The sequence below is a fragment of the Pavona decussata genome, unplaced genomic scaffold (genome assembly GCF_977016875.1).
Source record: "Pavona decussata unplaced genomic scaffold, jaPavDecu1.1 SCAFFOLD_124, whole genome shotgun sequence".
Taxonomy (NCBI): Eukaryota; Metazoa; Cnidaria; class Anthozoa; order Scleractinia; family Agariciidae; genus Pavona; species Pavona decussata.
This window is the reverse complement of record NW_028145538.1, coordinates 70,001-84,781: the sequence shown is the minus strand read 5'-3', so window position 1 is coordinate 84,781 and position 14,781 is coordinate 70,001. Positions and strand designations below refer to the sequence as shown.

The following is a 14,781-nucleotide window of genomic DNA, read 5'->3' as shown; positions in this document are numbered from 1 at the left end:
ACAAGAGAACGAAAAAGTTATTTTTTCTAATTTGCTGATTGTTTTGTAACTTTTGCAGATGTTCAGCCAAAATTATAGGCCTGATATCTTTTGTCTTAAAATACAAAATGTAAAATCCAAGCCATAAGCGATCCATCCTAGCAGTTCTTATTGAAAACTTCGGGCTGCTCAGTGAACCAATCAGAATAACACTTTTTACTGTAGACCACAGCAGCCGTATAATAGTTTATCTACAACGCGTGCTTCTCGTGCTATTGTCTGTGTTATGTGCTCTAAAATCTACTGCCTTGAACTAGCTAAAATTTCTAAACGCTGAATGGGACTAATTTTTGTCTTTACAAATCGGCAGGTATTTTAGTCCAAGAGCAGGCTCCCCTCAGCTCCTTAATTGGTTTTACCACCAATTTCTTTATAGGCTTATGGCAAAACTTCGTGGTACAAGCTCAGTGCCTGAGGGGCGAACCTCCTCCCCTTTCGCCAACGTACATTTTCACTAGTCCATAGGGAAGTTCGTGCAAAACCCCAGAAAGGTAGGGAGAGCCTGAATGCGTGCTAGTTTAACTGGTTTTCCACAATGGCAAAAGTAGCTAGGGCTTCTCGCCGACTTGTCGTGAGAGTTGGAAAACTGGGCAAATAAAATTAATAACTAAGCCGAGATACAAAGTAGAAAATCAACAATACGAGAACGAGGATGGTTATCACTGATTAAAACTAAGTTTTGGTTCATTACAATGAGAAAAAAAATCTTACAATTTCTCGGCTCTATTACGTTACAGAGTCATAGTCATGTTATTAAGGTGAACAAATGAACAGCTTATACATCAAGGCTAATAAAGCGTATTAACAAGGAAACGAATAGAGGTGATTAAGGAAACGAGCATGATGCAATTGAAGAAAAAAGGTATAATTCTCTAATTCTCCAATTCTCTTATTCTCTAGAATTTTCTAGAATTCTCTAGAATTCTCTCGTTTTGTTCATTTTCTATTCCAAATTGTCAGATGGCTCTGGATATTGAGATACATTAGTCATACTGTATAAATGGATTTTCTAATTAATTACGCCCTTTCGGAATCGATCTGAACGTCTCCCAGCCGTTATTTATCATTATCCGACCCGGACGAATCCGATCCGTTCCGATTAGCATGCAACGACTTGTACTGCATCATCAAAACAAGGAACGGGTCGCTCCTAGCCCCAGACTTAAACTCCTCCAATGAAAGCTTTCCATCTTTGTTCAAGTCAAACTTTTCAAAAATCCTTGCTGTGCGTTGTTCGGGGGTTTCCTTCTTACCCAGGCGGCTATTCGCGTACATTTTGTACACAGACGTAATGATCGCCTCCATCTCGGATTTTGTGACGTAACCGTCGCCGTCTACGTCGTAAATCTGAAACGCCCATTCCAATTTCTCCTCTAAATTCCCACGTGAGGTGACAGAAAGCGACGACATGAACTCTTTGAAGTCTATATACCCGCTTTTGTCTGTGTCAAACGTGCGGAAAACGTGGCTTGCAAAGTCGGATGCGTCGCCTTCAAAAAAATCCGAATACATGTCTTGAAAGTCCTTATTAGACACTGATCCATTTGGACAGCTCTTCATGAAACCCTTGTACCAATCTTCGATTTCTTTCTTGGAAAAATGCGTGCATTCCAAGAGGTCGTCCAATTCTTCTTTCTTCAATTTAGTTTTCTTGTTTCCCATGTTACAAGTTAGAGCTGGCGCTTTTGATAATAGTCTTTCCCCGCACACTTGTCTTGTCGTGTATGTCGAGTCTTGTGATCTGTGTTGTGGTTGTAACAAGTGGCCTGTTATTTCCGTTTGGTTTTCTCGGCTCTCCCAGAGCAACCACCTGGAATGAATAACAGTCATTTGTAAGTGCCAGTAGCTAGAACTAACCACTAATTGGTGCTGTCTACTTATAAAAACACCATCATGATAACGGAATTGTAACCTGCACAACAGAGTGGGTGTTGTGTTTTTAATAAGGAAGACTCTTGGGTGGATGATGCCTCTCTCTAGCTAGAGGCAAGAGGTGCTAAAATTAGATACTAAACGCGTTCATGTGTCTATTGCTCTTGACTGAAGAAATTAGAGGTACATTTTTATACAATCTCGATTATTAATTGTACTTGTCGATAAAAGTTCACATCTTGCATACTGCTTGGATTGGAATGTCATGCATTTGTGGCATTTGCGCAATGGAATAAATTTAATGGAACATTTTAAGCCTCAGGTGATGTTAGGCACTCACTAGGCTGTATAAGCATAGTAGTGACTCTGAATTTCTTTCAATAGGGCACTCTACTTTATTTCACAGAATTTCACTGCTTCTTGCACCGCACTGAAACTTCAGGACTTGATGATGATGATAATGGTCTGGACGAACGGGCGGACCGGACGTCAGCTTATAGGCGCCGATGGCTGCCGTCATCAGTCCATTTGTTGGCCCCAACCCTTTTTTATGATTATGAATCAGGGAAAGTGAATGAACGAACTTGAGATAGGAATCAGGGATGGTCACGTCAGAGACCACTTACTTGTTGTGCTGTAAACATGTTTGCGACTCTATGACAACCAGGACCAGATGGTCCATCGCAAGATAAACACTATAGTTTACAACTACATCAAAGGGAAACAATAGCACAACTGGGGTAAGGACATAGATAAAAAGGCAACCAATCAGATTTCTATTGTTAAATACTTAGGTATTGAACTAAATACTTTATTGTTGTATTTTGCTTTGACGTATTGCATATTGTAATTATGCAGTATTAGGTTTTTGTTCGGTCTACTTTTTTTTACTCAAATACAAGAAAGATCCTCGCAGTTACTACGCAACTTAAGCAGTTGCGAAGAGAAAGCCTGAAAAAAAAAATTCAGGCTTGAACGGGATTCGAACCCATGACCTCTGCGATGCCGGTGCAGTGCTCTACCAACTGAGCTATCAAGCCAACTGGGAGCTGGTCATATTGTGAGTTCGTAACATACCCGTGAAGGATGAATAAATAAATGTAAATATATGAAACATATATTTTGAACTGCGGATGAAAGATCAAATAGAAGAAAGATCCTCGCAGTTACTACGCAACTTAAGCAGCACCGGCATCGCAGAAGTCATGGGTTCGAATCCCGTTCAAGCCTGAATAATTTCAGGCTTTCTTTTCGCAACTGCTTAAGTTGCGTAGTAACTGCGATGATCTTTCTTCTATTTGATCTTTCATCCGCAGTTCAAACTATATCATTTCATATATTTACATTTATTTTTTCTTTACTGTTGCATACTGTCAATTGTTGTCGTATGTAGCTTTGGTTTTATACATTATTGTTATTGTTAACTGTATTACACATTACTAATTTCGCAACAAGTGGTTCAAGTTTGATAGCGTATAATCAATAATGTTTCTGTAACCCTGATCCCAGAAATAAATTTTTCATTCCAAGAAACTGAACTTGTCAAAGCATTTTTTCGCACTGAATAAAATATATGCCCTAATAAGCTTACCCTAACTGAGTGATGACTTTATTTTCATATATAGGCCGTTGGAATTCAGCCAATTCATCAATCCTGATCAAATTGTGCAATATACATCGATAAAACCTTCGCGATATCCGAGGACTGAGTTGGGTGCAAAACTAAGACCCGTTCACAGTTCGAACTTCTAAATTAAAAATTGGGCTTAATTGTCAACAACAAGCGACGTTCAATGACATTACTGACATCACTTCATTAGCGTTATGTCAGGTAGTGAAGAAAACATCTTCTGGCCTTTAATTCCTTTTTGCGAATTAATCTTTACCAACCTTTAACAACGACGCGTATAAATATAAGACAATAAACCTTTCGCAAAAATATAATAAGGCATAAGAAAATTTTTCCAAGCGGGCGATCGCGAAGCGTTGTATTTCGCGAATTCAAAATTAATTTGCATGGGAACAAGATTCATATTGTAAAAAAAAACCGGCAGGATTTATCTTTCGTTAACGGTAAAGTAATTTACCATCTGATAGAAGGTGACTCTGGAACATTTTAGACGAATCTGCGTACTGTGGAAGTAATGTATCTACAGAAACATTCTGGAAAGACAAGATCAGTGGATGACGCTCAGATTCATTCAAAACTGTTATGTCTTTGAGTTAGAAACTAAGCACGGTTCAGCGTCCGTTCTGATTATTATCGTTAAAGGCGAAAAATGTGCCAAGGTTATCATGTGAATAAAAGTCGAAAATAAAGTAACCTAACTCAAGGTTTGCTTTGTTTTAACGGTTTGTCGTTAACCAGTGCACTATCGCTTGAATGTGTTCCTTGTTAGTAAACCGCCTTGCATACAAGACCCACATACCATCTGCGCGCAAAAACTCAGGTTGAGTCTCAGCAGTTAACGGTGAATTCAAAACTACTTACGATTGAATTTATTATCTCTCACCTTTTTTCTTTCCTGTTTTCTGCAACTGGATCGGAGAAGATTGAATTTGCTGTGAGGCGGAACGATGGCTCAAGTTGTTGTATATTCAGACCAGTTTTAAATGGAAAAGAAACTTCCAACAATTTATTAATGGCTTGATTTGTTTCGAAGTTTTTTGTAATTCAGTAGCGCGGCTGTTTCACGATTGGTTGTTTTTCCTATTGTTTGAAATATTTTCTTTAATTTTTGACAACCTTGTGGCTCGGGAAACAATCACCTCTGTCTATTAGAAAACACATTACTGCCCCAGTTAATGACTACTAGTTTAACGAGAAACTAATATGGCGCTTGATTGAGAATTCTACGAATAGCGGGCGTAATTTGTTAATTGTGGACAGCTACTAAACTTTGCGTTTAGCCATTGCCGTTGGCATATCACTTAAAGCGAAAGCTAAATTAGTAGCTTCAAAGTTTTATCCCAGAAGGAACATTTTTTCTGCCGTGGTTTTAATTTTCTTTAGTTTCAGTTCCCATCTTAAATAAAATTTTATCAGAAATGTGTGTACGAATTTGTTCAGCAATGTTTACCAAAGCAAGAGTAAGAGAGCCTAGAATTTCTCCAATTTCCATCTGCAAGGTATTTGCATGACTATAACAATAAGCTTTTTGATAGATTATTTAAAGAACTTTCCTCTCTAACTGATGTTTCAGTGGCTCTCCACTGAAACTGTTTGCCAAATTTGAGAATCAGGTGTTCTGTATCTAAACAACAAATCGCCAATTCGGCAAGAAGTGTAATCTTTGTGTAAGATCTCTTTTTGACGCCGTATTTTGAGCATGAAGCTGTGAACGCTTTACTTAAGGTTATAAAAAATTTATCACATTGCATGCGGAGGACGTATGTTTGCGTAAGATCAGGGTAGACGTAATTTCCGCAAAGGACACAATTCGCATAGTTAGTGTTTCAACTGAGCTTAAAACAAAGCATTTTCTGGAAGCATATTTGAGTCTAGCTGGTTTACTGCAATCAAAACAATCAAAATTACTTTCGTCACTCCGACAGCAACTAGTGTTGCATTCATTTTAATTAAAATCCTTTTATGTCAATTTTTGAGGTCAGTACCTTTACCTAAACTTCACTCTCTCTTTTTACAAATGTAAATATATTATCAAAGGTAATTACCTTTTAGTGGTTTATATTAGCGTTGTTTTCTATGAAGGAGCAAATATATCAATTTTTCAGTGCAGAAACTCTCTATTTTCGCGTTATGTTGCTTAGCAACCTTTTTCGCTGACTGCATAGGCAGCAGGCTCAAAGAATCTTTCAGGGGATGGTATTTTAGCGGAGGGCTTGTTGCGGGGCAGGACTGATGAGAATGGGGCCAAGGTGCGCTAAATACCGAAGGGTATCTTTTCTTTCAAAATTGTTTGTGGTTGACAATGAAAAAGGCTTGGCATTAAGATATTGGGGAGAAGCGTGAAGGAACTATTGCGATGCAGCGCACGAATCTATTCTCGCTTTTTCCCACTCGTGTATTTTCTTCGCGCCGCTCGCCACTACATGAACGCCTGAAACAGGCTACCAAACTAAACCAAAAGAAAAACTAAACAAACTAAAAGAAAAAACTAAAACACCAAACTAAAAGAAAAGCTAGTCCTTGCAGTCCATGTCGTATTTGGATGGGCTTCATGATCGAAATTTGGAAGACATATGTAAGGGTGGGACTAAAAGAAAGGTTGACTAGACTCAAATTCCAAGGGTTTTATATCAGGAATTTTATTGTGTGAAGAGTGCTTATTAAACAACCACTGATGCATGTATGTAGATGTACGGCGAAAAATTGAGGAGTTGTTCAGTACTGACAAATGAATAGAATGAAGCTGCGCAGTATTTTTCTCGACAACGGAATTGTCCTGATACTGAAGAAAATTTCCAAGGGGTGGAACTTTTACCCTTTGTATTTTTAAGGGTCAAGTTGCAGTTAGAGCTGTAAATTAATAGTTCGTGGTTTAGATATGGTATCCATGAAATCATTATAAGAGAAATAGCGGGGAAATTTTTCAATGTTTTTCTTTTTTCGTTTTGGACACTTTTCAATCAAACATGTGACGTCCTCCAGATTTATAGCATATCCCAGAAAACATCTTTTAAATGGTAATTACATGTGGTCTCCCGGTTCATAGTTACCAATTTAGAAAAATGTGGTATTTCTTTCGCGAATGCCCCAGGGTGAATTTGGTGAACAAACATTCATGTTTTGGATATGGTTTCCGCCAAACGTTTCGGGTTTAACCCTTCATCAGTGTTTTTTTTCCACTGATGGAGGGTCAATCCCGAAACTTTTGGAAACCATATCCCAAACGCGACACTTGTTGTTCATGTTTTATTTTAACTGAACACTTCCCTGCTCGACGGGCTTTTTTTGTCCGAAAATCGTTTTATGAACAAACAGTAATCCAGCGGTAGCCTGAGGGTAGTGTGCGCAAGCGCATAGCCACGTAAGAAGATTTCCAAGATGGCGGAAAGCAGCGAATCCCAACCAAATAACCCGCTATCGAGAAAATTAAACAAGATCTTAGAAACTAGGCTCGACAATGACAAGGTAACAACATTGTTATCACCACCTGCATTTTTTTCGTGGAGAAAAATTGCGATAATCGAGCTAAGTCTGTTGTTATTCCGTAGGAAATGGTGGAAGCCCTCAAGGCCTTGTCGACTTTTTTCGTGGACAATAGTTTGCGATCTCGCAGAAACTTACGCGGTGACATTGAGAAAAGGAGTTTGGCAATCAATGAAAGCTTCGAGAGTGCATTCAGGGAGGTAAAACAGGTAAAAAAGCAGAATTGGATTGTTTTCATTGATTGCATTGGGAAGTTTGTACAAATATATTGCACTGTTGGAGATGTGAACCATTGAATTCAGTTCTGATTCCCCCCCCCCCCCCCCCCCCCCTTAGTGACAGGATCAGAACTGTCATTATATGTAAATATGTAAATATGTAAGGTGAAAGAGTACTCAAACATTTTAAGTAAAGTTTAAAAAGCACCTGTTAATAAATGTGCATTTAAAATGTTCAGAATATTAGGGGAAATCTTGGGGAGGACTTAAGTGAGCAGAAAATCATGTCCATGTTTGAAGTTTCCTCGTTCTTTCATGTGGTAGCAGCTCCCTTAGTTGGTTATATGGATCATCAATTTTCTGGTTCCACATCTTTTTATCATAGCCTTTGATAACGTCTTGGATGGAAATGGGTTCACATGTATAAACAAACGTGTATGCACGGCGTAGGAAGCTGTAACAGGAAACAGAAAAACTGAAAAAAAAGAGAGAGAGAGAGAGGAAGATATATATTCCTTTAAAATAAGTGTCTTTGCAGGTAATGAATCAACTTAACTCTTATACGAACCAGTGCGGTGTATGGTTTAGTCAGTCTTTGGTAGGCTATCATGCATATGCCATGTCAGCTAACCAACATGCTGATAAAAATAGTACTGTATTCCATAGCTAAGCCCTTCCTTCAGTAGGTGATCCTCTGTATGCTGGATTTTTGTGTCTTTCAGCAACTGGATGGTGTGCATTCAGAGATTGAACAGATGAACAGGTGTTGCACAGAAATGACAAGCAGACTTCAGGTACATGTTATTTTCAGAACTACACTCAAAACCCATCTGTTTTCCATGATCTTGAAGAGCAAATTACGCAACGGTGTTCCAGATAAGAGAGGGATCTCAGATCAAAAACCTGAGAAAGTTGTGTATGGTAAACTTAAGAAGATTTGGAGAGAACCATTTCTATTGACCCCTTGAAAAATTCTTCATCAATTGACTCCCTTACTACGAAGGTTATCTGAAACACTGATGCAATTGGATATTTTAACTACTGAGTTATTGGGAGACTTGTGGTGAGCTAAGCCATTTACTAGGCCAGGTTCATCTAAAGGAGGAGAATTCAGGTATTATCGACTAGAAGGTGTCAAGTATCGATGCGAAGGCGAGCACGCAGTCCGAAATCGACTGAATTTCAAGTGGCTATTTTTCCTTATTCAGGATCTGAGAATGTAAGTTAAATCGTTTTGTGTATTGCTTTGGCAATTAAGTTCAAGCTTGCATTACAATTTTGCAGCTACTTTGCATAAGAATAAAGAAAACCATACAATTGTTTGGAGTGGTATGCATGATCGACTCGCTTTGTTCGTTCGCGGCTCTCAAATGCTAGACCCAAATTTGACCCTAGCGAGTTCAATCCTGGGTACATTAGCGTGAAATCTTGCCTGTTGTTGCTCGAATAGTATCTCCTTTGAATTTTATTCAAGGTCCCCTTAAGTCCCCATGTTTTGAAGGAATTTGTGTTCGTTGAAATTGCCTAAATTGGCGCCAAACATGTAAACAACTGCATAATCCTTTTATAGTAACTGCTTTTGAACGATCACTCGTTTTCCCGGTCGTAAGGAACAGTACTTTAAGCACGATTCTGTTCGGTTCTATTCGTGTAAGGACATCAAGTGGTGACATAAATGCTTCCTTTTAAGTTGATATTCAAGCAAACGGTAAATGCATGGAAGACGTCGAAGAAGAGTCGAGTGGCAAGCGGCCGTTCAATGTTTCTGATCGCACAAACAAGCAAAGAAGCCACTCTCGTAAGTCTTTTGGAAAACTAACGTGTCCCATGATCGTTAGAAACCGACAACAGGCTAAGTTTGACGAATTGACATAACTCTGACTGTCTAAATCTAAGCAATTCACGTAAAGCAATGGCAACGGATAGAGCAGATCAGCGTTCACTCCGAGAAGCACCATCGCAAATGCGAGATCGCGTGTCAACATCGAGTTGATAATATAGTTGGAAGTGAGGCATTGTGGGATACCCGAATTTTCCTCCTTTGGTTCATCTGTTTGAAATCCATCCTGGGCCAACTATGTTGAAAGCATTGTGAGTGAATAGGCAAAAGGAAAATGATAAATTTTAAATTTTATGCTTGTGATAAGTTGGAAATTTTATCTGTTATATTTCATGACTGAAATTAAAGGGGAAGCGTTATGGGGTTTTTGGCCGCTTCTGTCAAAAAGGGTGAAATAAGATCTTCACTTAGTTATAAAATAATTCTAGAACAACAACAAAAAAGAAATCAACTCAATCCTTGAAAGGAACAACTTGTTATCTGTTCTAGTGCATTTTGGAAACAAAAATGCAAAAACTTGAAAAACATTAGCCTAACATTTTTCAAGTTTAAATCCATTCCGACCTGATTCTGTCTTTGGCCAGAGGCACTAATCAACAGTTTTATTGCACTGGGGGGATAATTTATAACAAAACTAGACAATTGCACCTGTTGTGATTGGCCAGAATAATATTGTTTTGGTTTTGGTGTTACGTCACTCGATTGAAAACTGCTCTATCTGACATGCTTTGCTTATTAATTCTTGTCTTCAGTCAGCAAGAGACCAGACGTCTGACTTAATCAGCAAAACAACAAAATTGCAAAGTGAAAGGTAAGGCAGGAAAATTATCATTTCTAGTGTAATTTCCATTTAGCTATAATGTTCTGGGTCCTCCAATGCAACAGTAGACATTTGTGCGCTCTTGAGTCCTGTGAACATTTCTTCTCCTGTTTAACTTATTTGTTGTGGAACATCTGGATTGTTTCATAGGTGAACTTGGACATTGACAATAGAACTAATTTGTGTTTGATTCATAAGAGATGGAAGGTCTCTTTGGTTAATGTCCAAGTCACATTCAGTGGCGTCCACCATGATACTGTTTCTTCACTGAGCTCTTCTTAAAGTAAAAAGTAAAGTAGAGTAAAATAAATTTATTAATACAAGGTTATGTTTAACCCTTTAACCCCTAATATCAAAGTACAAATTCTCCTATCTTTCCCCCTTACTGTTCTTATAAAACTATTGTGGAGAGGTTATTGAAATATATACAATAAAGAATTATCAAAATAGCAAGAAAATTCACCTTGGTTGATCATATCCTTAATTCTCATGACCTCAAGGGGTTGAAGAAGCATTGTTATTACAAGGCGAAATTTGATGCTGATCACTGCTAGGGATTTTGAAAAGGGTTAAAGCTAGAAGCTTGTGGGGCTGTGTTATCAAACAAATATTTTAAACAGAACAGACACTCTTTAAAAATCCCAACTGGCAGGGAGGCTTACCAGTTGGCTATTTACAAAGCTGGCCGTGGATTTGAACAGGGGACTACCATGAAACAAATCCAGCTAGTGGCCAGAGATGGGGACTTGAACCTGGGGCATCCAGATTATGAGTCCGCGCCTCTAACCACTCGACCACGTCGCCATGTCCCCCCCCCCCCCACCCCCTGACTAATACTTTGGAAGATCTGTAGATCTGTGGATCTGAAGATCTGATGATAACGTTATGCCATCTTTTTGACAATGTTTGAAGCTTAATTTACTCACACTTTTTCATTATTTTGAACCTCTTTAGTCAAAGGATACAGATGAAAGAAACAGTAGCTGATGCTTTTATTTCAAGATTCCAATTAAAACCTGAGGAGACACAAGCTCTGAAGGGAACAAAAAATGGACCTATTTCAGAGGTTCTCATCAAACTTTTACTACGAATAATGATGCTAAAGTTAAGGAGACAGATGCTTCCATTTGAAGGTTTCAATTAAAACTCAACGAGGCAGAGGCTTGATCTGAAGAGAACAAATAACCCTGTTATGGAAGATGCCTCGTATTTGTAAAGTCCAAGGTTGGGTGGGGGATGGGTGTTAGGGGAGGAGTGGTTCTCATGTAAATTAAGCCAGTGACACACCTGGCAATTTTATACACCGATTGCGGCAAATTTGATTGCCATTGATTTTGCCACCGATTGATGCGGACACACTTGGTAATTTTTTTCGCCGATAGCGGCGATGTAGCAGTTTCGAAAAGTCATGTGATAAAATCCCCCGACCTGATGGAGTTGGCTTTACTTGCGATTCGCAGCAAAATCGCGGGAACGGGCACACATGGTGAATGCCAGCAAATTTAATCACCAATATCTGACATGCCAGATATCGGCGATTTTATACACTGATTGCAGCGATTGGCGAAAATAGCAATTGCTGGACCGGGCACACCTGGCGATTTTCGCTGATCATGGCGATCAGCTGGCTTTAGTGACAGCAGGAGCTAATTCACTCCTGACTTTTTTCAGGGTTACATTGTGAGCCGTCAGACCCATTGTCCGTCTAGTTTTAACCTTACAGTGTATATGACTTTTGGGTGTTTGATAACTTTAGCTTCCGAAATGTGCAGCTTTTTAGTATTGTTTAACACCCCACCCCCTTTATCCAAACCCTGTTATGGTAAGGTTGTCATCAAATGTCCACACTCCAGAAATAAAACATCACACTTAATGACACAGTGAGAACAAAACAACATCATGGCATCTCTGAACACTAAATATGGAATAATGATGCACATACAAGCTGGTCACAATGAGTTGAAACTCATTAGTTTACAATCCTATCTGTTTCTGTATCTTCGGCTACGAGCATGCATGCTACTGCAAATGAGAGAAGTTGAATTTACTCATCTCTGATTAGATCAAAACATGTGAACATTTTTTATACTCACTCTGACTAATGTTTTGTTTTTCTCATCTTTGTGTGGTAGAAATTTTTTGAGGCACTTGGAAGAGTAAGAGAAATTCACAATGATTGTAAAGTTCTTTTGAGAACAAAGCAGCAAACTGCAGGGTAAATCACGTGTTTGTTTCATTTGTACATGTACCATTTCATCCTAATTCCATTCAATTTCAATTAAATGTAAATTAATCATGGTCAAAACTGAGCTGAAAGTGAACTAGTTATTATAAGTACCTTTTGTTATTCTCACAACACCATTGGGATAGCATTTACCATAATGATTTTTTGTTTTCACTTTTACATATAAATTTTTTTATAGATTTTATTAGGGAAGAATTTGAATAATCTGGGCAATTTTGTTTTTTCAAGTTTTAATCTATTTCCATGCTTGACATCTGTGGTGAAATACACTGTCTGAATACTAACTTTAATTTCAGTGTACTACATGAAGTGTAGCGACTTTTGTACAAAACTGGACTATTACATGTAGTTTTGGGTTTCCATAAGTGTAAAATTCAAAGTGTTGTTAAAAATAGCTGACATAGATGTCCTTATTTAAAAGACCGTGGCCTGAGTCTTGGTCTAGCTGCCCTGTCCTGCAGTCCAGCATCCTGTCAACTGAGCTAACAGGGATGTAGTGACATTTGTACTCCAAACTGGCTTTGAAACAGAATTGAAATATACCCTTTGAATTAAGGGAAATGCTCTACATGTATTTTTAGAAAACATTTCTTTCTCATGTTACATGTAGGTTGCAGATTATGGAAGCAATGGCTTTACATCTTGAGTCAAGTTATGAGAAACTTTACAGGTGGACTCAAGGTAAACAATTTTTTGTATCGGTAATATGGATGTGTTGTTATAAAGATTCTGCGTACATGTACAGCATGAAAATACTGTTAAAGTTTTATTTTGGGGGATTGTCTTATTGTCTTTTACGATCTAAATTCTGTACTTTAAAAAATCGTTATCTTCCTTTAAGAGCTGACTAATGTTTACAATTCTCAATATCAGAAAGCTTAAATTATTGCCAAGAAATGCTGTTTAAATTACCAGTGAGTATAGAAATTGTTTTAGAAGTGCAGAAATGTAAAAAATAATACATGTACTGTACATCTGCATCCATTTGAAAACTTTGCTAAATTTTAATAACAAAAGTTAATTTTTTTTATCTGAAGTCATTTGGAATAATTGTTCATGTTTTGTTCATGAATCCTTCTGGAGAATATTGCAAGCTTTTTATACCTTTAGTCGTTTGAGGATTGGAGCTAGTTGAAAAATGGGAACAAGTGACAATTTAGCCTTTAGAATCCAAATTTCAGCAAAAAAGCTCTTCTTGGTCAACAGACTTCATATCTTATGTTAAAAATGAAATAAGACCTTCAATCAGCTGCCAAATAATTCTAGAATGACGAGAGGAAAAAAGGAACAACTTGTGATCTGTTCTAGCCCATTTTTAGCCTTACATTTTTCAAGTTTCAATCCATAACGGCCTACTCTGTTTCTGGCCAGAGCCACTAATTGACAGTTTTATCGCACTGGGGTGATAGTTTATAACAAACTTGACAATTTTTTCATTATTTCTGCTGACAGACAAACATTTTTGGGTTTTGAAATGACAGCAAATTTGCATGACACTTCCCCTTTAAGTCACTGTAATAATAAAACTATGTTTCTGACACAATAATCAGTCTGTATGCTTGCCAAATTAGAGGGAATTTAAAGAAATTGTGAACTCTTTCTACTGGGTCCTTCATTTCTAATTTCAGACGAATGTAGGAGTTTAACAGGGGATCTTCCAGATATTTCAAACATGCTCAGCAAAGCAATGGCTGCACTGCAAGACAGACCTGTGTTATTCAAGTAAGTTGATGTTTTGAAGACTAGGGCACAAAAGTAAAGGAATTCTCAGTGTTAAAATAGTCATGTAATGAACAGTGCAGAATTCTTTACCAGTTTAAAACACCCTCTGTTAAGGACAGTGCCTACTTTTGTTACTGCACATACGTTCTGCACATCTCGAGATACTCGGGTTTCCTATGGGTGGTGCCTACTGAATTATACAGGGATATTTTTGCACGGTTTAAAACCATGCAGAGAAAGCAGAACTTAGCTTGAGTGCTCTTGATATTAAAAAGAAAATTGGAGGTAAGCATGCATTTTACAGAGATAACAAGATGCCCTTCTAATGGCATTGGGTTATTCCAGAAAAAATCCACACCCCCCCCCCGATGGATGGGGTCTTTCGTTAACCCCTTCTCTCACCTGGATTTCCTTAAGCACAAGATCTCCCCCTCCTGTCTGGATTTCCAAAACAAAAGACCCCCCCTCCCGCCTGGATTTCTGGAAAAAAAATATTAGCCTTAAATTTAATTTATTTTTAATATAAAATATGCACAATCACGTCTAGAAGATGTTTTTTTTTTTAATTTCTAAAGCTTCTGCTAATATTAAAAACTCTATTGTGTGGAAGTAAAAAAAGAAAGGAGCAACAATGCGAAAAAGCGAACGAGTTCATCCTTTGTGCCCAATGGACAACACCCATGGAATCTTAAAACGGCACGCAGAAAACGCACTGGCTGCTTGTTGAACTGTGCTACGGACGATGGGACTTCAGAGAGGTTACCACTGTATATGTTGCAGGAACCCGTCCAAGAACTTTCTCCTTCTGTTGCTTTTGCAATAACTTACGTTTCCAAAAGTTTTCTCGAGGTACAGATGGCTACAAGTTCCTCTCGAGTATTTTCGACGAAGAGGGAATGTTTGGACCAAAAT

The 14,781-nt window shown here is 38.2% G+C and overlaps 1 protein-coding gene and 1 pseudogene across 2 annotated transcripts in view; one reads left to right on the top strand and one right to left on the bottom strand.

Moving 5' to 3' along the window:
• Positions 1–17: 17 nt before the first annotated feature.
• Positions 18–4,828, bottom strand: LOC146469305 (neurocalcin homolog pseudogene; annotated as a pseudogene). The gene is made up of 2 exons (XR_014867213.1): positions 4,425–4,828; positions 18–1,849 (listed from the first exon to the last, which is right to left on the bottom strand). The product of XR_014867213.1 is annotated as a neurocalcin homolog pseudogene (transcript).
• A 2,052-nt stretch (positions 4,829–6,880) lies between these two features.
• Positions 6,881–14,781, top strand: part of LOC146469304 (conserved oligomeric Golgi complex subunit 6-like) — a 20,375-nt gene continuing 12,474 nt past the window's right edge. Inside the window, exons 1-8 of the mRNA XM_085123328.1 lie at positions 6,881–7,006; positions 7,090–7,233; positions 7,965–8,036; positions 9,835–9,893; positions 10,857–10,968; positions 12,035–12,117; positions 12,758–12,828; positions 13,776–13,869. Of these exons, the coding sequence (XP_084979454.1) occupies positions 6,920–7,006; positions 7,090–7,233; positions 7,965–8,036; positions 9,835–9,893; positions 10,857–10,968; positions 12,035–12,117; positions 12,758–12,828; positions 13,776–13,869 (722 nt within the window). The 5' untranslated portion in view covers positions 6,881–6,919. The remainder of the gene's footprint in view (positions 7,007–7,089; positions 7,234–7,964; positions 8,037–9,834; positions 9,894–10,856; positions 10,969–12,034; positions 12,118–12,757; positions 12,829–13,775; positions 13,870–14,781) is intronic.